The 24,495-nt window shown below is 35.2% G+C and overlaps 1 protein-coding gene across 1 annotated transcript; it reads right to left on the reverse strand.

Moving 5' to 3' along the window:
- Positions 1-218: 218 nt before the first annotated feature.
- Positions 219-19,261, reverse strand: LOC129275122 (inositol hexakisphosphate kinase 3-like). Its single transcript, XM_064108134.1, has 6 exons — positions 19,185-19,261; positions 9,621-10,378; positions 8,372-8,618; positions 7,452-7,639; positions 4,000-4,175; positions 219-3,196 (listed from the first exon to the last, which is right to left on the reverse strand). The coding sequence occupies exons 2-6, from the start codon at positions 9,793-9,795 to the stop codon at positions 2,306-2,308; spliced, it is 1,677 nt and encodes a 558-aa protein (XP_063964204.1). The 5' UTR covers positions 9,796-10,378; positions 19,185-19,261; the 3' UTR covers positions 219-2,305.
- Between the last annotated feature and the right edge of the window lie 5,234 nt (positions 19,262-24,495).

Consider the following 24,495-nt stretch of genomic DNA (forward strand, 5'->3'; position numbering starts at 1 on the left):
AAAAGAAATAGGGAGAGTATGACATCATAGGGAGAACAAAAAGGGGTATTAGAAAATTGGGTTAAGCGGTGTCAGAAAAATTTGGGTCGTGTTTAAAGGTAACACACAATTTCAGCAGTTTTTCAGTATCCATTCATTTTTCAGCCAGTTTTCATTATTTCACATTTGGTTCAAACTAAAAGTAAAGTCAGTTCATATAGTATGATATGGTGATATAATAATTCACCACAGCAGTTTTTGTTAGAGATTTAATAATGTGAAATTTTCACACTTACTTCTTGCAAACATGTGTATTGTCTGCATTATTTTTCTATAAAAAACATTCTTTGAGATGAATGGTTTAATAAATTTATTGTGAACCATTTTTTTTTCTCTTATAACATTTGAATTTCAAACTTTACACATACATATATATCAGATTTTACATTGCACAATAAAAAAAAAATCATGTTTCACGATAATATTTCGTTTTATCTGAATTGATAAATTGATCTTAATGAATTTACTGAAAATTTACCAAAACGTACAGTGTATATGCTCTAAGCATTCTTCTATGTATACTGTTCAGTCCTAACACATAATGAACATCAGACTGTTCTAACACGGGATAAAGAAACAGGTATATATAAAATTAATAAGGATCGGCAGTAGTAAAATATCAATGTGATTTTACTTTCACTCAAGTGAAAGGCACAGTGCCATTCATGCAAAGACCAATAGTGAAAAAAAATATATATATCATTATATCAAAAGAATGTGAAATAAAAAAAGGCAGCATCTCCCTGAATTAATATTCAAATCATAATCCATTAACCTCCAAATCTTTTCGCTCAAGATGTAAAGTTACACATTCAACTACGTAAGCATTACAAATATAACTATAATCTGAATGTGTACTGTGCAGTATGTCCATGGCAAATTTTTTTTTTTTTTTTTTAAATAGTAAATAATCATGAATGGCTTAAAAATGTTATGAGCCTCCTCTGTTCTGTTTTTATCCCTCTGGTTATTAGAACTGCCTGAGTTAGGTCTGCATGGCTCCAAGTTGAACAGGGTGAAAGTTGTGCTTTCATTCTTTGCACACCCTGTCCAATATAGTGCCCAGTAGCAGGGATTAAAATGAAAACGAACCAACATTATCAAAAACATTCATTTTGATGATAATACATGTATGTGTTTTGAATTGTAATTATGATTATCCATTGCATGTACCCAAAATATACAAGTACTTGTTAACACGGCGCAAGGTAGTATCAGCCCCATCTTTGCATATATCCATGATATTCCAAGCCTCTTGTTTCATGTTAACAGCAGCCTGTACTAATCTGACAGCATTTGATACAAAATCCATTAATCATACTTGAATATCTCTTACTAATCATCCTGCTACGAGCCTGCATTCATTTACATATTATAGTATGGACCTATATGTATAAATGCTTGTAGCAATTGATGAGGGGGAAGAGGGGGGGGGGGGGGGAGGTAATACACAATACAAAGCCAGTTGTAAAAAAAAAAGGAAGAAAAGATAGTACTGATGTGAGTAAGATGCATGGCCATAAACTTTATATCAATAACAGTCCAGTGACTGAACTACTAAACCACAACGCCTCTGCACACTCAGCTCGGTTATGAGTTATATGAGCAAACGAGTGCGGCTAAATCCTAAGCTAAAGTTAGTCGAGTTGTTGAATCATAATAATTTGTTTTCAACCTATACCTGCACCGAATCATCATTGAATTTAATAATAATCTAGGAAGGAGAAATTGATGGAGCTCAATAAAAGACAATTCATCATCTTTGAAAGCCAATCACTTTGATTTAAAAAAAATATATATATTTTGATTTTTTTAAATTGACCTTGAATTCAAGTGAGAATGTTAATAGCATTTTCAATTATTAATTACAGATCATGATCAAGTTAGGTAATTCATTGAACTGTTTATAAATTTGTCAAATAAACTATTTAATATTTTGTTGAGTAGGAAAAAAAATTCTCCCATATTTTAAATATTAAATAAGACTGGCACCTATCATTTGATCAGTCATCAACTTTGAATGGAATGCATTTGAATACAACATCATAGTATAAAATACACCTGTAATCTATAATCAAAAGCTAAATTGAATAACATGCATTTAAATAGTCATCTACTTCTTAAGCATCTACTAAACAAGTCATTATATGATTTTCTATCAATATATTAGTTTTCATTTTTTTTCATCTGTTCCTTAGTATATCAAACATATCAAAAAGTGTGTACCTTCAAATAGTACAGGAAAGAGAGAGGTTGTGTAGTTGGCCTATGTTTTAAGGGGAACTTTGCGTATCAGTTCAACAAGGGTTTCAAGACCGTAGAGAAAACCTCTATCGACACCTTCATAGTGTATCCCGTCCATTCCTGCCACTTCAACCGATGACGAGTGGGCAAAGTCAATGATCTTAACCAACACATTCCCCTCATCGTAGTCATCATCATCGTCGCTATCATTCTCCACCAACCTGAGCTTACCATCTCCATTCCTTGATCCGTCCACCTCCTCCGTGCCTTCTATATCCCCTGAGCCTTGTACGTCTCTTGAGCTGTAGCTGTTGACATTCCCTGAGCCTTTGACCTCCCTTGCGTCTTTTACATTGATGCCATCACTGCCATGGTCATTCTCCAGTCTGATGCCCCGATCCTTTCCATCTCCTTCCCTCGAGAACACTACATCTCCTGAGCCCTGTATGTCTCTTGAGCTGTCGACATTCCCTGAGCCTTCCGCTTCCTTTGTGGCTTTTCCAGTGTTGTCATCACCGCTATGGTCATTCACCACTCTGATGCCCCGATCCTTTCCATCTCCTTCCCTCGGTGTCCATTCCACATCCCCCGAGCCTTCCATCTCCTTCAAGACTTCCACCTTTCCTGGATCTTGTCGATCATTTTCCACTGTCCTGGAACCACCCTTCCTCACCTTCTGCATACCCTCATATATGATAAGCACCGAGCAGCCAAAGAACCGGTACTGATTCAAGCTTGAGATGAGATCCTTGAGTTGTGTAATGCGCTGGATGATCCAAGCTCGTATCTTCTTACTGTGTCGGTGCTTGTCATAAACGAACCTACCTACCTCGTATCGAAGGTCTTCTTCCGTCAGCTTGTTCCCGTATTTCTTGTTGCAGCAGACGTACGTGCCTTTGTCGGCTTGGTAAATCTACATAAAATGAAATCAATTTAAAATAATAACAATAATATACCTGTTTACCTCACCTGGGTTCATGTGCATCGGTGCAAAAGATAATCTTTTGCGTGAGGGGGGATGCAACAATAGATGCCCCCCCCATGAACAAAGGATAATCCTCTGCGCTGACGCCCATGCCTGGATTTTCAGTGCAGCACATTGTGGATCAATTTCCTGCTGAAGGAAGTTATGCCATGGTTGGGATTCAAACTCATGACCCCCAGTATCAAAGACAGAAGTCATAACTACACAACCACAATGCTTTCAATTCAAAATGAATATTTTAGTGGGAAGTACATATTTTCAATCTGAAACCACCATACCTATGGTCCTCATGGGTGTGTTTATCAGAGCTATCAAGCTTCTGCAACCAAAATAACGAATCAAAATAGACAAAAATAGACAGGAATTTCCAAGGGAAAAAAAAAAAGAATTAATCAACAAGACCCTTAAACCAGACTTGCCAACCTATGGGAATGAGAAACTTTATTTAGTCATTCTAAAAAACTCTATTTTGAAATATTGACCCACAAATGACCTTTGATCTAGTTCCCTGTAATCACATTAATCCAATTACATGTATCTCAAATTGTGTAAGTAACAGTAAGAGTATTTATTGGCACTTTGACACTCGTCGTAACTCTCTCGTTCTTTCTTTTTCTTGTGCGCCTAGGAATAGAATATTTCTAGATAGATGGCGCCATATAAATGCCTCTTATTATTATTATTAAGTAAAACCCTTCAATATGAATAAATCATCTGAAAGATGAGAATACCTGCATGCCTCCAAATCGTACTCCTAGTTTGTTGGTGGTGCTGTCGAGGGCTCTTGCAATGTTCAATTGTTTCTTCTCCTCTGAAAGGTCATCACCATAGCAACGGGTACCTATCTTCAGGTCAATGATGGATGGGCATTGGTAGTCTACTGTCACATTCTCCAGGAGCATGTAGTCTGGCAATCAAGAAAAAAATAGAACAGGAATAGAGTATTACATTTCAACCATTATATTAGCAAACAACATTAATTTTGTTAGATTTTTCATGATTTTTCTTCTGAGGAAAAAATTAATAAAAAATTCTAGGGCAACTTTTTGAGCAAACCATCCAAAAATGTCTACACTAGTGTGTGGAATTCAGAGCGGAGCAATTGTCGCTAGAACTTATGTCATGGAATCGGGCTTACGGAAGGAACCGGGGCAAGTCTGAGGGGGCGTAAAGAGAAGTACTTGATGTACCAGCATTCTCTGATTCGACATCAATCACAAACACTCATTGATCACTCGTTATTGACACAAAAAGATGGACACAAATCATATTCCTATACTTTAACCAACATACCCACAATTCATATTTGCACAAAAGAAGATCCCCTTCACGATATGCCCTTGACCTGAAAACATCTGACTTTTTTCAGTCAATATTAAAGATTTCCAATAAACAATATACTAATATGACAAGATGTCAATGATCAAGGCTACTGTACATGTATACTATACATTATACTGGTATCCTTCTATCATTCTCACCTTTATATTCAGGCTTTTCTGGGGGAGAATTTGTATTGTATAACAGGCTAGTGCACATAGTCACACTTCTATTGTACAGACAGTGATTTTCCATTAAAAAAAAAAATCTTTTCCGCTTCTGAAACCTGTAAAACTTGATCTAAAATCAAAATTCTGTTTTGTCATGAAAATGTACACAACAATGAATTCCGTTTGGAAAAGGTATTATATTCCATGAATTTTCACATGAAAAGTAAAACAGGAAATCGCTATCCCAACTATTGTGAAATAGATTTGTATTCAGGGATATTGTTTTGGTTTATTTTCAATTGGTCTAATCCCAGTTCGTCCAATTACCAACTCGTCTACTATCATTTGGTCTACAATCAGTTCGTCCACTATCCACATGGTCTAATTGCCATTTCGTCCACTCATCATTTCGTCTAATAACCAATTGGTCCAACAGCCATTTAGTCCCTATACCATTTGGTCTAATTGGATTTCGTGTTAATTAAGCCAAATGAATGAAAATAAAATGAATATTAGACCAACTGGTTATGAGACCAAATAGTCATATACAAACTGGTGATTAGACGAAGTAATGATTTGACCAAATGGATATTGGACCAAAATACGAAATGTTGATGGACGGAATGGCATAAGACTAAATGACCGTAGGCCATGTGGTGAGTGGACGAGTTGGCAGTAGACGAATTGGCAATTTAACAGTACCATTCTTTTGAACCTTGCTATGGTCCTACATGTTATGTAGCTTATTAATAAATGGTCTTTGACATGTCCATCTTGTCTGTAGGCACACCCATCAAAAAGCAACTCTGAACATTTGACAGAACACAGTGCAACGGACCCCAGTATCCCGTTACCACTCTGCACACTAGTCAATGAACAGGGTCATACTTTGTTATTCTTGAGGGTAGCCAGCTGCCACCCTTAAATTCAGCCTTCACTGTAACTAACTCTTCACATTTCTCTCTTTGTATTGGGTACAGATATTACATTGATTTGAGTTTTAAAATGCCTTCAGAGCAGCAATGTCCCCATTTGTCATAGATCTGCACCTGTGATACAGTGTACATTATAAACAAGTGGAATGCCTCTGGTAGTCCCGCCTGCATTACACGATTCAATATAGCAGCAGTGCTGACTTTGAAAACAGCTATTAAATAATTATTCACAAAAGAAAACACTCATGATAATAAAATACTATGTCCATTGACCCAACATGACCTTTGAACATGATCATGTGACCGAAGACATGTGCAAAACAATCATTCATACTTGATTACCCTTATGTCTTTGTTTCATGATCTACATGTGTACACGTAGATCCATAAATTTTCTAAGTTATGATGCCAATTCAACAAATACCCCCAACACGGCCAAAGTTCATTGACACTAAATGATAAAATAAGATGCAATGTAAGCTGGTCAATGTTATTAAGAAAAAACAAGTGGAACTCCTCTGGCAGTCTCGCCTGCATTACGCAATTCGATATAGCAGCAGTGCTTCCTTTGAAAAACAGCGAATTAATAATCATTCACAGAAGAAAACACTAATATGATATATTATGTCCATTGAAACAAAATGACCTTTGAACATGATCATGTGACCTAAGACATGTGCAAAACAATCATTCATACTTGATTACCCTTGTGTCGATGTTTCATGAGCAAGTACCATAAACTTCCTTTATGATGCCAATTCAATTCAACACATACTCCCAGCACGGCCAGAGTTCATTGACCTTTAAATGACCTTTGATCTTGGCCATGTTCCTGAAACACACACAGGGTATTCAGGGATACATTGCTACTCTTATGTCCAAGTTTCATGAACTAAATCCATATGCTTTTAAAGTTATGATGACAATTCCACAAATACCCCCAACATTACCAAAGTTTGCTGACCCTAAATGACCTTTGACCTGAAACTTGCGCATGATATTCAGGAATACATGGTTGCTCTTATAAAAAAATGTCCAAGTTTCATGAACTAGATCCATTTACTTTTAAAGTTATGACAATTCCTCAATAACCCCAACATGGCTAAAGTTTGTTGACCCTAAATGACCTTTGACCTTAATCATGTGATGTGAAACTCAGGCAGGATATTCAGTGATACACTATCACCCTTATGAACTAGGTCCATATACTTTTGAAGTTATGACAACATTTCAAAAACTTAACCTTGGTTAAGATTTCAATTGTGATTCCCCCAATATGGTCTAAGTTCATTGACCCTTAATGACCTTTGACCTTGGTCATGTGAAATGAAACTCAGGCAGGATGTTCAGTAATACTTCATTACCCTTATGTCAAGTTTCATGAACTAGGTCCATACACTTTCTAAGTTATGATGACATTTCAAAAACTTAACCTTGGTTGAGATTTCAATGTTGACGACACCGCCGTCGGAAAAGCGGCGCCTATAGTCTCGCTCTGCTATGCAGGCGAGACAAAAATGAAAAAGATATACAAAAAAGAAAATCTTATAAAGGACATAAAAGAGTGAACAGGGACACCAATACAAATTGAGAGGAGAGAATCAATAAGTGTAAGGCTTCAAAGTACAGTACACTATGTATCTTAAGTACGTGATCTCCTAGAATATCCTGAGGACTTTAGAACGTCAATCTGCATGTATTTTCCACGAGGGAATCCTTCAAACTTTGAGAAAGAGAAACAACAAAATGCTCAAATACCTTGACGTGTATTGAAGGGTCTGTTTTCTCCCATATTTAGTTTCTGCAGGTCTAACTGATGGACCCATAGACTCCATGGGTTGAGACCGTTACCCCTTGTTTGGTAGGAGTACTCCGTAACATCTTCAAACACCTTCCCTTTGGTTGCTTCATTACTGTCATCAAGGCACTGATGGTTCGAAGATATTCTGACAAATGGGTAGAGGTTGGGAGTGGAGGAAAAAAATTGTTACAATTAATCATACAATTGTGCTGAATGTGCTCATAAGTTAGTGAACCCCACCATAAAATGCACTCCTTCATACAGAGTGTTGATTGTACATGTAGACAACAATATAGGCCCAGCGAAACAAACTTAATTGAAAGTAATATTTCATCACCTGACTTCACAATTAATATTTTAAAAAAATAGTAGAACTTGAATGCTTTAAATGTTAATTTTTCTGGTGGGGTTCACTAAATTTTGTGCACCACTGTCACTATCACGGCTATCAACATCGTCATCATCATCATCACAATCACCATCATTACCATCATCATCATCATCATTATCACCATCACCACCACTGTCATCAGCAGCATCATAATCATCATCATCATAATCATCATCATCATTATCACCATCATCATCACCATCATCATCATCATCACCATCACCACCATCATCACCATCATCATCACCATCACCATCATCATCATCATCATCATTATCACCATCACCACCATCATCATCATCACCACCACCACATCACCATAATCATCATCATCATCACCATCATCATCACCATCATCATCACCATCATCATCACCATCACCATCATCATCATCATCATCACTATCATCATCACCATCATCATCATCATCATCATATTTATCACCTTTCTGAAAAAAGGGAAAATGGTGTGTGCATTTACATGTACCTTTCACAAGATGAGTTCTTGTTGTTATTTTGAAGACAATGGCCATTGTACCTCTGAGCTACATTTCTTTTAAGATTATTAACATCATTCCCTCTGTTCCTGGCATCAGTCACATTGCATGTTGAATTCACAGAGGACAACTGAATGTTCGTTGATCTCTTGCATTTCAGGTCAAAGGAGGGTGCTGTCACTGCACGGTACTCAACTTTGCCATCCTTGTCCTTCTCGATCACAACTTCAACAATGCCTACAAGAAAAATAATCATTGAATACATCAGCGTACTCTGTCACTGTACAACTTTCAATGAATGCATGTATTTCTCTCCTGATGATGGCTGATTTATCATGTTCCAGAATTAGTGGAAATTAAGTTAATCATTTAAGGTATGATTTATTAGACAACTGAATAAGCTGAATCTGGAGAACCAGACTCCAGTGAAATTTTGGCAAGGAAAGCCTTGGACTGGACTGCTCCATTTGGTCATCTTGTGTTTTTCTCTGTATACACTTCTCTTCCAGAGCTTATTTTCTGCTTTTCTCAAAACTCCTTGCATCTTCCTTCCAAGCTGATCTCCAGCTCACATAGCTGCCTGCAAATTATGAGCGGCTTTACCACAACTGGTGATCCTTTCTTGTGCTTAGTGATACACACCAGATTGCCATTAGTGTTGATTTAGTTCCTAAGATAGGGTCACCAGTCATTTGTAAAGTTGCTCATAACTCAATGCTTTAAGGAACATTTACCTGCTCTGGTTGATATTGTTAGTTCATATAAACCTAACTAGATGTGAATTCATGAACTCTTTTAAAGCTGAAAAATGAACATCACCTACACACATTACAGATGGGGGACAGTGCATTATATCATTGCTTGGAAAAATATCCAACACCTATAAAGTGGAATGCCATGCTGTTTTGTCAATTTCTCAGCAATTACACACTGTCTACCAGAATCATTAGGAAAATATTTTAATTACATGTATACATATACATGGGTGATCATTTAATTGGATTATGCTCAAATTTATTTGGAGATCATTACCACAACATAAACTAGCATTTATATTTACATGTAGCAACTCATTTGGGGCAGAGTCATTTGATTTTGAAGTTTGATCGTGCCAGGAATTTTTCTCAATGCAATACCGGTAAATAAATGTTGTTAGAATACTTGTCACTCTTATGCCTAGGTCACATATAAACTGGTTATAATGAAATATAAATCATGTTCATGAATATCATAACTGACCTTTGAACTTTGGTATGAAGTGTCCCATGATCGGAGCCAAGTAGCGATAGTTCTGAATCTCTCTCTCAAACATTGGCTTACAGATCGAGCGTGAATCATACAGCAGGATTCCCCTGTGACCTCCGACCTGATGAATGAAGGGTGTCAGAAGAACACCCCCTTCTGGCAAGGCCATTGTTCTCCACCCTAATAACAGTTGCAGCAATGACCTTCAATAAACATTCATTAAGCCATCTCTTTTGGTTCCTTTCTGATTTTTCCTCTTTTTCCAATTTAAAACAAGATCTCTTTTCATCCAATAATTTAGTTTTAATCTGAAAGGCACTAATTCATGTCTTATAGACAAATTCTCAAAAATTGAAGGTTGAGGGGTGCTAGACATAGAAATACGGGTTCCTTTATATGATATTGTAACAATCACACACAAAAAACAGTATGTACATGTAACAAGACTTTTATTAAATCTTGTTCATTTCACACAACATTCATATTTTCTCTTTTGAAATATAGTCTGTAGCTGTTTTTAATGAGTTGGAAAAATAGATTTGAGTTAATCATATTCAGAAAAATAGATCATGCATAAAGTGTTACATGTACTTTCACGCTCTATTAAATCTCGGAATGTCAAAGGTCATTGCACTGCTTGCTTTCAGGGGCCATTGCTGTTGTGCATCAGAAATCAAGGCAATCATTTATACATTTCTGTCCCTCTTTATTTCAAGTTCTGGCTGGGTCAAATTCTTCTTTCTCAGTAGCCTCTGTGATAATAAAAATATGATATAATAAGGATTAAAGAACATTCATTTTTTCTTTCAGTATGGACCTACATGTAGGCCGACATACATGTAGGCTAAGTTAGCAATCATGACTCTTTCATGTATCTTGTGACACAAGGGTGTTTCCACCAAGAGTCATGCTTACCGTAAACGCCATCACACACACGATATCTTTTTTTATTTTTTTTATTATGTTTTTATTGTTTTCATAAATAATCAATTACAGGAAATCACAATATTTACATAATTAAACATGATCGTAAACAAACAAACAAAAATAAAACAACAAAATTGATGAAGAAAAAAAAAAAGTGACAAGTAACATCATCCAGAACAAACTAAAACAATTAGAGTCTGAAGACATACGTACAATCATTATATCAGGTAATGAGCCGTGGCAAAATATTAACCTGTACTTACGGGGTATAAACAAATGCAACATGTTTTACAAGTGAACTTCTTCAAAGCTCAAATCTCCATTTTTTTTAATGTAAAGTGAGCTTGTTTCTTTTTTTTGGCCATATAGTATTCAGTTTCCCTTTGAGATTTGATGAAATTCTTAAAGAATTCAACATTTGGAGTATCACCTGTAAATTTACAAATATATATGTAATATTTCACAATCAATAAAATGTAAGTTCCAAACTTATCAGTTATATCTAACATGTACATGTACATAACCTTATTGATGACCACAATAAAAGCACATCCTCTGAGCATATCTTCTGACTAATGTTGTGATTCAATTTATATGACGTGCAAGTCTGAGTTTAACTGCAATTTTAGTAACAATTACATCTTAATGAAACACCCCCCCCCCCTCCTTGGCTTGTGAAGGCCTCTTTGCAATCATGATGACTTTCTTTATGATCTCGATTTAACCAGAAAATAATGTTGTTTTTGTTTCATACACTGTAATGTTACCTTGAAGCAGGGTGCTACATACATGTAAGCACATGCCCGATTGCCCGGGGCAAGTAAAAGTTAGAGTCGGGCAAGTGTTTTAAGTAAAGTCCAAAACTACTTGCCCGAATTGGGCAAGAAAGATTCTCACAGTAGAATGACCAAAATTAGGGTGGATATATATTGACCCTAATTTTGGTAATGGCAGGCAAGATAAAATAACTTCAGAAAAAGAAATGCAATAACAAAGCAGATCAGTTCATGTCAAAAGAGAGAAAAAGGTCAATGGTTTATAAAACCGCAAAACTTTCTTTTGGAGAGGTAAAACTTTTTTTTCAATGATTTTTTGGGGGCAAGTGAAATAGATTTTTGGGCAAGTATATTCCAACTATTTAAAAATTTACTTGCCTGAGTGGGCAAGTGCTTGTAAGAAGTTATGTAGCACCCTGCCTTGAAGGCCACACCTTTCAATCAGAGCGAGGTATATAATATACAGAACTTGAATGTATGGTGTGGCAGGTTTAACCCTATCTAGGCCGGGGTATTTTGGGAGTTTATAGTAATTAATTTCATGCAAATTACTCTTTAGTGATTATGCTAATTTATGCGTAATTAGTATGCATAACCATACTTTTTCATCTAAATCCCTAATTAAAGCTCCAAATGTTCTAATTTGGGTACAGACACTTTTTGTGGGGGGTTCTTAGCAAGTGTGCGTGAAAAAAATTTCGATATCAGATCAATTTCTTATGTATTATATTGTTTTTTGCAATTTCTTATGTATTTGTTTATTTTTGGACCTTTTGTTTTTCATTGTTTTTTTCTATGAAATTTGTTGGGGACTCTTTTGAGAACACAAACAAGCATAAAACAAATCCTTTTAGACCAGCAAAACTAGAAATAATCATACATTTATGATTCTTGGTTGAAAATACAATTCCATTGACTTTGTAACGAAATCACGTTTTTGAGCAATTTTTGGTCTGACATGCACTTACAAAATATTGCGTAATTTTGGAACCGCGTAACCGGGTGTTGAAAAAGTGGTCTCAAAAGTTGCGCAAAAGAAGAACTTAAAAAGTCAGCGAGCGGCACGGTCAAGAAATTGTGCGGCGAATATATTGCACGAGCCCCCCCCCCCCCCCCCCTCGGCCTAGATAGGGTCAAGGAGGTCCCATGCGAAAATGCTGTCCTGCCAAGTTCCTGCTGGAGTTACCATACAGAAACAGAGGCTTGCATTGCATGTCTAGGTGTGGTCTCACAAGAGATTTGTATCTATAGTCGTAAGACAACTTCCTTGCTCCTGAATGTGAAGTTACGTTTGATCATACCTAATGTCCTATTTCCTTTCTTGGCTGCAGAAGCACACTGGAAGGCTATAATTTCAAGGATTTGTGAACCAGCATGCCTAGATCCTTTTCTTCTGTGCTTTCTTTGTAAAATGTTCTCTAAAACTAGAGTCTAATTACTAAGTTAAAAGCTAAATTTTTTGTTCTTTGTTTTTCACTAATGACATACATTGGGTGATTTGAAGTACGCTTTTGAAATTTGGTGTTGGTGATGTGACAACACCAACACCAGCCATAAAACCGTACTTGAAATGACGCTGGTGTTGGGATTGACCTTGAAAAATATGATGTATTTCCTGCAGTTTATGTTGACCACTGGTTTTGAATGTCATCTGCTGAACAGAGCATTATAGCTGGTGTTGACGATCTATGTGTAGGGTGTCTGAAGCCACACTGAAAAGTGTCAGCATAAAAACAGGCTGATTTTGAGGGGAAAATGGCACAATTTGGGGGGCAAATTTAACCTGCAAAAAAATGTGATCTAAATTGAACTCATATCTGGGATGTATGGAAAAAGAAAATTCAGGGGTTTCTTTTTATACTAAGGACAAGTTTATAGGATTATTAGAGACAAGGATTAAGAGATTCTGCAAACCCTTATTTTTGTGTGTTCCCCATGCATTTACTTAAAAATGGAAGAATTGAACTTCTGTTTCACAGTTTTTTTTCACTTTGTGGCAATTTTACAATGTAATCTGATTTTCAAATAAAAAAAAATCATACCATCAGAAAGAGTGTCAAAATTACTACCTTTACTCTATGGACAGGTTTTTGGCATCAAGAATACATTTTAACAGCTCTCAGAAGCTAAAACTTTGGATTTGTGTGTGTCCCATTTCTTAGAGGGGAATCCAACCCAAATAAAAACTTGTTTCTAGAGGAAAAAGAAAAATCAGACAAGTTGATAGGTGCAAGTTTTAACAATATCGGACAAACAATAAGAAACTTATGAATTTTTAAAAGTTGTAAATATCGGTAATCACTATACACATGAAGACTTAAAATTGGCTGCATATGTGATGTCATAGTAAAGGCAAGGGCTACTATTCCATGTACTCCAATACATAAAATGGCTAAAATGTTATTTTGTTCAAAAGTTTTACTTCAATTCATATTTTTCTTTCATGAGGACATAAAACAATATACTACCTGGGTTATATTTAGATTACTGTCCCAGGGGAATAGGAACTTAGGAGAAAACCACAAATCCCTGATAATCAAGTACATGGCCTAGGGGTATAAAGTTGACCTTGCCCCTTGTCATAATTTACTTACTAGGTTGCCAATTTGAAATCTACAGTCTTAGAGCTAGATCTCAATTCTAAAATAACAATAACTTTCTTATTGCTTGTCCAATCTTTTTCAAACTTCCACCATTATTATTTTCTTCCTTTCCAACACACCATTTTATTACCAAGGCTGGATTCCCCTTTAACTACAAAGCATATGGCAGGAAAATGCTGAAAATCTGTCTGATTTCATTCTGCTTTTTTGCAGCCATTAATTGGAATTTTCATAAGATTTTGCATTTCTGTTATTCTGAAGGTTATTTCTCTTTAAATCCACATAGTACATTCAATATTTTTTTGAAATAAACAAAATAATGTTTTTTTCTCCAGGCACCCTATAGTACGGCGTGTACTTTCATGATTTCAAGTTCGGTGATGGTGTTGATGATCTGAAGCTCACGAACAGGCAGCGAACAGGATGAAACATACCCATGAAATTAGCTTTTACAATTAAGATGAGTGCAAATCATTTTAATGAAAAGTGCTATTTTTTCTTTCTGATTATTGCAGTGATTTTAGCATTTACATTCTATATACCACAAGTCAGTAAAAGATAGTTTGTTCAAATAAAATTGACATAATTTTTATCGTTTGTAAACAAAGTGTGCAGAGCTTGAATTAGGTCCGCCCCCCTCATACAATAATAAGATTTTACTTCAACTTCTTCCAGATTTCACTTTCGTTTAGAGATTTTCTCGCATACAGTGGAGCTCAGTTCAGAAGCATTCATTTCATGCTCTGTTAACACCAACATCGTACTGCCCGTACAGCCAGTTTCTTTTCAAGGTTCGTAGAATTTTCGATTTTTTGTTTGTTTGTTTAATTTGTCATCACTTTAAAATGTTTTCCAAAAAGTATTATCGTGAGCAAAAATAATATAAAAAGCATGTTTTTTAGGTTATTGCATTTATTGGTGTCTATATTTTATCAAACAATCATGGACATGGGAATTGCGCATACACATGATACAATGAATCTAGAATCTAGTTTAAAAAATACTGACAAGCTGAATTAAGGTTGTGAATTGTATTCGCGCCACCAACGATTTTCTTTTTATTTCTGTGGAAGAGACATGCGAAGCCACTTTCCAGGCCGAGGTAAGCGAATTTGCTCTTTTTTATGTGCTTTTTATATACAAATATAATTCAAAAATTGAAAATGGAACGCGTCATGGACCATGTTCACCAGAAAAAGCCCAGGGGCCGATTGCACGAAATGGTCTTTCCAAGGACCGTCTTTCGCGGCGCCCATTTTCTATGATGCGCCTATGAGGCGCCGATTGTACCAATATTATATAGAACAATTATTTGTTATATAATCATTATTTATTAAATAATAACTATTATTTATATATAATTTACATTTTATTTGTAAATAATTACTATTATATAAAATAACATTTCTAATTATTAATTCCAAATAATACTTCATTATTTGTAAATAATATAGTTCGACATTCTATTATTTATAAATAATGATTATTTGTTTTTCATTATTTATAAATAATGATTATTTGATTTTCATTATTTATAAATAATGATTATTTGTTTTCATTATTTATAAATAATGATTATTTGTTTTTCATTATTTATAAATAATTTTTATTTGTTTTTCATTATTTATAAATAATGATTATTTGTTTTTCATTATTTATAAATAATGATTATTTGTTTTTCATTATTTATAAATAATGATTCTTTGTTTTTCATTATTTATAAATAATGATTATTTGTCTTTTATTATTTATAAATAATGATTTTCGTTTTTCATTATTTATAAATAATGACACTACATACTTCATTATTTATAAATAATTGCAATTCGTTTTTCCATTATTTATAAATAAGTTTTCTATTATTTATAAATAATAATTATTTATTAACAATGCCAGTGCACATTTCTTTATTTATAAATAATTTGTTGAGTTTCACATTATTTATAAATAATGATTATTTGTTAAATAATGAAAACGTCTACTTCATTATTTATAAATAATTTTTTTCGAGTGCGCCATTATTTTCATTATTTATAAATAATCATTATTTAATGTTCGAGTTTTCCATTATTTATAAAAAAAGATTATTTGTTAAATAATGAAATATCTACTTCATTATTTATAAATAATAATTTTGTTTCAATATCCCATTATTTATAAATAATATTAAATAATCATTATTTATAAACAATTTTTACAGTTTGCCATTATATACAAATAATCATTATTTATATACAAATAACCATTATTTATTAAATAATGGAAAACTCGCTACCGTATGGGTATTCAACCCGGCATAATTCAAAGATTTTGACATATTCCCCAAAATATTTAGAAATAGGGAATTTATCTTAATTTAATACCTTTGTTATTTCCAGGGTAATCTGTTGTCGATATTTTCATTGTCAATCTGTCGACTGTAAGCGCGGAGGATCGAATTATGCGGCGATGGCCTTTTGCACTGAATGGTACTAGTATTCAACCTAGTGAGGATTGATAGCAAATCTCAAAAGGGTTTAGATTGCTAAATTAGATCTAGATCTATGTAAGTCTCTGGCTTTGATTAATTCCCTGTTTGGTCTCGTCTCAAATGGTCTAGTCCATAGTCGGATGGGACAAGGGCAGATTGAGAGACAGGGCCATCTTTCATCGCTAGGTTGAATACTAGTGCCGACGGGTTGAATACTAGTACCAAAATCCGTCGCCGTATAATTCGATCCTCCGCGCACAAAGTCAACTGGTTGAAGAAAAAAATAACGGAAAAAGAATAACCAGCATTTGCTCTTGGAAATAAGACGGGTATGAAATTCAGGTAAATTCTATATTTCTATATATTTGAGGAAACTCTCCAAACGGGTTGAATACTATTACTAGTGCCCTTACGGTATAACAGTCAGTCCGCAAGCCCTGAAAAAGTAGCTTCTTTTATCCAAGTGATATTCATGACAAGAGGGTTTTTGCATAGTTAATGAGCTTGGTGCGAACCAAAACACCTCTTTTTATACGGCCATTGCTGCTCTAAATATTGACCAAATTTCATGTTTTTGGTATCTTTGTAAAGAAGAAGAATCATTCTTTCAGGTCATGTGTTTGGATTTTTAAAAGAATATTGTAATATAGGAAAAACATTTGATCTAAAACATGAAACAAAATATTTTTTTTCATGCAACAAAAGTTGTTGGTTTCACACTTAATTTCTGTTTGGGCACAAATGATTTTTAAATCATGATAAAGCTGAAGATCTAAGCTTTAATATGATATAATTGTTATAAGAAGATGTATTTTAGATGGGTCAGCAGCCAGCTTTTCATAGACCAAGTACATTTTGCAGCTCAAAAACAAGAATACTGTGCTCTGATTGGTCATAGACCACACACCCACGCAAATTCCAATGTTCCCCACACTGGGCCTCTGCAAGGTCACACTCACCATGTGGTAATCTCTTCAAATTACCCGCGCCTGTTTGTTTTGAAAACAGTATTCAGCCAATCAGAACTCTGGATTTTATGTTACTCAGAAATTTCAGAAATCTCGTCTTGCATCTTGATGGAAATAACTGGCTGCTGACCCATCTAAAAGATGCCACATATCAAGAGTGACATTGTAAGAAAGTATAGAGTTTGAGCTTTCTGATGATATAAATAATGTTGGTGCCTAAAACACAAAATGTTGCACAATTTGCAAGTGAAAACAGAGGAAGAAAATTCTGTTTGATGCATTTTTTCAGGTAAAAAATTCACTTATTTATCAAAATATTTCATTCAAAAGAAATGACCAATATAAAAGGGTAACATTTACTCTTGCACATGGTACAAAAATAATCAATATTACTCAAGGAGAAAGTGGTTAAATTCTTTGAGAAAAAAGTCTCACAATTCACGAGATTTTGCAGGGACATGAATTCAGCCACGAGAGGACTTGGATAAATCTTGCTCATTTGCTCATTAACACAGGGGCTTGCGGACTGACTGATAACATGCAAATGTGGGACCGCCCAAGATATGAATATTCATGATGCGATTTACTTTTTCGTGAATTTTCTTCACAAATTTTTGTCCGTTTCCTCTTCATAATGGCATTTCTTGAAGCAATTTTCTAGGGATATGGTCTGATTGTAATATTCTTCATTTTCTATATAATGAAAAAATATACTGAAATATAATGAAAAACAAATAATCAATATTTATAAATAATGGAATGTCGAACTATTATTATTTACAAATAAAATGTATTACTTGGAATTATATATAAATAATTTGAAATGTTATTTTATATAATAGTAATCATTTACAAATAAAATGTAAATTATATATAGGGGCCTAAATAATAGTTATTATTTAATAAATAATGATTATATAACAAATAATTGTTCTATATAATATTGGTACAATCGGCGCCTCATATGCGCCATGTGAAACACATTTCAAATAAATCATCTGCAAACATATTTTATTCATCCGTTAAAATAAAAAATTAAAAAATATTTGTTTATAATAAAAAATATAAAATGTGATATCTCAGGAAATTGTATAAAATTTGATTTAAAACTAAAAGCAAGCTTACGAAATTTGTTTGTTTATCATTAATTTCAGAAACACCCCGCTTATAGCGCATAAAAGATGGGAGACACGAAAGACGGTCCTTGGACTCTTGGTTGGAAAGACCCTTTCGTGCAATCGGCCCTTGCCCTGGGCATGGGCCTGGTGAATAGCGGCCAATGACATGTCATGACTCATCATGCTCATGACATGAGTTTCGGCTAACAATTATTCCCATTATTATGAAGCGATGTTAACCGACAAGGCGCAACACAAAAATTCATTGCGTAAACACGTTCGTAGTGCGAGGTTAGTAATAAAGAGCATACTAATCTCGCAATACGTGGAGTGGCTTCCTGATCCTGGCGTGGCACTGCCACTGCCACTGGCAGGCTGCCTAGGCCGCGGCGGATTCAGCTACCGTTTACCGGTCGAATCTAGCCCGACCAGTCTCCGTACGAAGTGTTCGAGTGTACCAGTACCGGTACAACCGTAGCTAGCCAATGACATGTACGGTACGGTACCGGTACCTGTACTGTTGTAGTAGGGTGCGTTTGTGTAGCACATTAATTCCACGCAAACGCTGTCGCGTCGTTAGACAATATCGAATTATCTCTCGCTTCCTGATTCAAATAATGTATCACAATGTACCAATCTATTTTATGTCGGTATATATTTAAAAATTCAAGTTATTATTAAACAGATAAAACTTACATCCAACTCAGGCTTTATATCCCCGAACTAACTATGTAGTAATGTACACTCAGTGAATGCAATATGCTTTGCTGCCCTCTCTAGCTCTGCTGCCGCCAGCTACGGTACACCGGGGGGGGGGGGGGGGATCTTGCAATAACAAACTTATATTATCCAGGAATGATATGCACATTACAATCATAAATATGGTATTGTTATTGAAATGCATTTACACAACCTGAAAATCTAAATAGCACTGATTCAACCGAATTCAACGATCACTGGGGAAACAACGTATCTCACCCCCCCCCCCCGGGAGTCCCCCGTATCTCGAGTGGAAGGGCGTGGCAGCTAGTGGGCGGGGTCGATGGGTCACTGGGCATTGTCGTCCTTTAATTGTACCGTGAAACAAACAATAATAATAATAATAATAATAATAATAATAATATTGCTACTACTACTACTACTACTACTAATAATAATAATAATAAATGATGATGATGATAGTAAGTATTACAGGTATCTAAAAATGTGATTTAAGAAGAAAAAAAACCTGTCGAAGGCCATGCAGGCCCACCTTATCTAGTCATTACTGAAAACAAGTAATTTAGCGAGTTTTTGCAATCATGGCAGGGACGGATTCTACAACATAGCAAATCTATTGAAAATGTTCGTCAAATTACAATGAACAGCTGAGAGACCTTTGTATAAAAATTGGTGAACCGGTCAGAGGGCCCCGTCTTACAAAGGGTTGCGATTGATCCGATCAATCTCAACTATGGACGGCCAGCAACGTCAACATCTATATGCATGTTTGTTCTGTTCAAAATATTTTCTATAACATGATATCCATTCATTCATTGTTTTCTTAAAAATTCACTCTGCTTCTCTTTGTTTACAAAGGACTGTGCAAATTTTCCTGTAGAAAAATATATGACACTGATGGAGTTCCAATGCGTTACGAATGGATCAATCGTAACTCTTTGGAAGACAGGGTCCAGCTGATCGTCGGAAGATGATTCTGAGCTGACGAAAAATTGCAAATAATTATGTCGTATACGGTCCAGACTCCAGGACGAAACTGATGATTCATCGATTTTCGACAAAGACTAACTGCTTTGTTATGAAGGGCAATAGATTTTCCATGTAGAATCCGTCCCTGTCGAGATTACGAAAACTCCCTTGTGTTAATTATAACGTTAACATCATAGGGATGGGCAACCGTCGTATGATTTAAAACATAGACCTATATGCAACCGTCCTGTGAACTTTTTCCATATAGTGGCTAGTAAATGGAGGAAAAAGAGGAAGATATCTGTTTCCATATTTTTATTGTATAATGTTGTTTTTTTTTTCATTGTAGGCCTACGTTTTCTTATGCTTTCTGTTATTACCCTTTTCGAGTATACCATGCACAGTTTCTTTTCCTTAGCTATCTCCTTTGTTATTAGGCATCCGGTTATAGGCATATCATGGACCTATGGGCATATACATGTAATTTAATCTCTGTATTATATTCTTCCTTTTTTGGGTACTATACAGTACCTCTATGTCCTATACGCTTTCTGTTTTACAAGTGTACGTGTTAACTGGTTAAAGGTGTTCCCTGGTCTGAGAATAATTTAACCTAAGTAAATGGAATAATAAAAAGTCACTGAGACAAACGCCGAAAATGTTATCAAAATCTGGCAAAAATGACAACGAAGTTATTGAATTTTAAAGTTTAGCAATGTTTTATTAGAACAGTTATTTGCACGCCGTCAAGAATATTCAATAGGTGGGCTGATGAGTCATGTACACACTTTCCCTTTTTTGTTATTCCATGAAATCACAAATTATTCAATATTGAATGTGTTTATGGCACGTCTCCCTTGTGACAAAATGCAGAAATAAACATCTTATGCATTATGCATTATTCTGTTGTCACATGTCAGTCCATTTTTTCATTCTCGTTGGAAAAAAATTTGAATATAATTTCATGTAAACTATAAAAAGTATTGTTGGGATATGATGTCACCCGCTTGCTTATTTCATGAAACATGCATAGAACTGTTTCACCGAAATAATGCAAATTAAACTTCATTGTCATAACTTTGTTGTCCAATTTTGATGGATTTCGAGCACAATTAGAATGTTTTGTTTGATTTTTCTCTATCTGTTCAAATCATATTATGTTCAGCTTATTATACCAATGGGTCCTTCTTATAAACAAAAGATATGTATAGGCATCATTCCATACATAATTATAGATGAAAGACCCATGGTCACCCAGCCCATGTAAATAGGACATGGAGACCCAAAAATATATATAAGCCGAATTGAATGAAAAAGATAGGCCTTAATTGCCTCCTTTTGTATAAGGTCAATTGATGAGTAATCATTCACAAAGAACAAGATGTATCTCCATAAACAATAATTTCGAGCAAGAAATGCGAGTTAATTTATTTGTTTAAGATTTAGACCTAAAATATTACATTTTATTCACTTTTTTTTGGCTAATTACCTTTTATTTTCTTTTTGTTTTCCTCTTTCTCTTTGTCCCTTCACCCATTTTCTCGTTCCCTTTAATTTCTTCCATTATTTTTTCTCCCTTTCTTTCTTCCGGCCTCTTCTATTCCTTTAATTTCTCCTTTTTCCCGACAGCATATGCACGGAGCGCGGTTTTACCGACGATTTCCTGCAGTACGGAGGAGGGCCGCATCCAGCGCGAGACGGCCCTGCCTGTTCAAGCGCTGCAGAGTAAAATGTTTCCTTTTTTGTCAGCGCTTTGCAGGCTATTATGACATTTTTATTATTAGTATTATTTCTGAAGTACAGTCCCGAAGTGTCTCTTTATCATGTCAGTATATTTACAATTTTCGTATAACTAGCTCCTCCCCCCCCCCCCTTTGCAATTATTTGGCATGGTCGGTGGCCACTATGGCCCTGGGAAGCACCCCCCACAAAAAAAGGGTGTATTATTCTCTATATAGGCAGCACCCCATGTATTCTGGAAGATGTTTGAAGATTGAAAAATGTAACCAAAATGACCTCCAGTTTTGAAGTGAATTTACAAAATTACTTAGAAAGCCAAAATTTGAGGTCAGAATATCAAAGATTTTCATCTCGCTCTTCGTGGTCTCCGGCGGGAGGGGGGGGGGGCAGTCAAATGTATTGCAGTACACATGCGTGACCAAATTATTTCCATTTAAACACCCCCTAAACGATTTTTTTTTTCTCTGTGTGCGGGCTTTATTCACTCAATTTGGCCCCTAAACAAGTTTTCGCCAGAATATGACCTCGGGGGAAAAAGCTTGGAGGAAAAACATACCCCAAACACGTTTGGCTAGTCTTTGAAAAAAAATACCCTAAATACGTTTGACCCCGCGATTGACCATTAACCAGTCTTTCAAAACCACCCTTTTTCTTGAAAATCAGTGTTCATGATTACCAAAAATGCTTACTCGATTGTCCAAATTTTATCCTGCTTATGGTCACAAAGTGTGCTTCTAGAATGTCCGGTTTGGGGTCGGAATATCAAAATATTTCAGTTCATGCTTCGCACTCGCTTCGATTAATTAGATGCCCATCCTATGCTCATGATTACCAAAAATGCTTATAATATCCAAATTTTAGGTCAAAATGTATTTTTTTTTCTTCAGCTCGTGCTTCGTGCTCGCCCATTTTTTTTTCATAGATACCCATCCTTTTCATGGTTACAGAATGTGCTTATAGAATGTCTAGTTTTGGTCGGAATATCAAAATATTTTAGCTAGCGCTTTGTGCGCGCATCAATATTATTGTTTAGATAGATACCCATCCTATTCACGGTTACAAAATGTGCTTAGAATGTCCAGTTTTGGGTCGGAATTTTTATCAATACTTTTCAGCTATATAGCGCTTTGTGCTCGCATTAAATTATTTGCTAGATATATACCCATCCTGTTCTTGATTACCAAATAGTGCTTAGAATGTCAAAATCTGAGGTCAGAATATCAAATGTTTTCAGCTCGCGTTTCGTGCTCGCATCAATTATTTAGATATACGAAGAGTTTGGTAGCAAAAGGGTTAGATTCACTTTATGGACCCGACCATTCCGAGAAAAATCGTGTTTTTTCTCCCATATTGTAATATTCTTATGAGAAACTAAATTGTCATTATTTACTACCCTATAATGTGAATTATAATATAATTGGGTATAAAAGAAATCGAACTGTCTTCAATCTTTTAAATCTATTAAAACAAACAATGTCATTATCATTGTGGATCTAATCCCTTTTGCAAGCAAACTGAAATGAATCCAATCCCTCTTGAATAAAAAAGTTATTTTTCTTTGCCACTTTTATTTACGTTTTAATGTGAATTTCAAACTTTCTTTGGTATATCAGAGCGATTAAAAATCTAAAGGTTTTAAGACAAAAAGAAAAATCTATGAAAAATTGATCTAGCCCCTTTTGACGAATGAGCTCTTCAGAAGAGTTTGGTTGCAAAAGGGGCTAGATCCACGAACTCCAATAATTTTTTTTTAATTCTCCCATATATATAGCAATATTCTTATGCGAAACTAAATTTTCATGATACTCTACCATGTGAACATTAAATTGGATATAAAAATACATGTCTTCATATTCTTTAGATATATTCTTTTCCAAAATATTTCTTTGTGGAACTAACCCCTTTTGCAACCAAACTGAATTTTGAAAAAAAAAACAAATTAACTTTTTTTTCTCTGCCATTTTTGTTCACTTTTTAATGGGAAATTCATTTTTTTTTGTATCATCTTATAGAGCAACTAAACGTCTTTACATTGAGACCGCCCCAAAAAAATGATGAATAATGGATCTAACCCCTTTCGCAACTGAGCTCTTCATACGTGTCCACGGTTGCAAAAAGTGCTTATAGAATGTCCGATTCATATCCACCCATTTGCGAAAGCTAGCTGGATCCGCCCCTCGTAAAGATTTTTTTACAGCTCCCGCACACATAATTCTATAGTAGGGCCTATTATATATATACCACTCTGATGAGAAGTTAACTGAATTGAAATCCCAAAGTGTACATATTAATTTGTAAACTTATATCTGATACAATGAATGCAGAAATAAAAGCAATCAATCAATATAAGGCACCTATGATTGCTAGCTGGTGGGGGGGGGGGGCGGCATTTTCCGAAAAGTTCAAATTGCAGGGGCACCAAAATTAGGTCGCCCCCGGGGGTGCAAAATCCTGGATACGCGCCTGAATGTGCGCTATATACTTTGAATCCACTGAAATAGACAAATTCGGGAATTTTTCGAACCACTTGCACGAGTTTCATTCATGACATTTTCCCGCCTTGACAAGTTACGCACCA

This window comes from Lytechinus pictus, chromosome 13 (genome assembly GCF_037042905.1).
Source record: "Lytechinus pictus isolate F3 Inbred chromosome 13, Lp3.0, whole genome shotgun sequence".
NCBI lineage: Eukaryota > Metazoa > Echinodermata > Echinoidea > Temnopleuroida > Toxopneustidae > Lytechinus > Lytechinus pictus.

Coding starts and splice junctions, on each gene's coding strand:
- LOC129275122 (XM_064108134.1), bottom strand. CDS start 9,795: ATGGCCTTGCCAGAAGGGGGTGTTCTTCTGACACCCTTCATTCATCAG. Junction 8,619..9,620: donor CTTCATACCAAAGTTCAAAG/GTCAGTTATGAT, acceptor TTTTTCTTGTAG/GCATTGTTGAAGTTGTGATC. Junction 7,640..8,371: donor AAGAACTCATCTTGTGAAAG/GTACATGTAAAT, acceptor CCCATTTGTCAG/AATATCTTCGAACCATCAGT.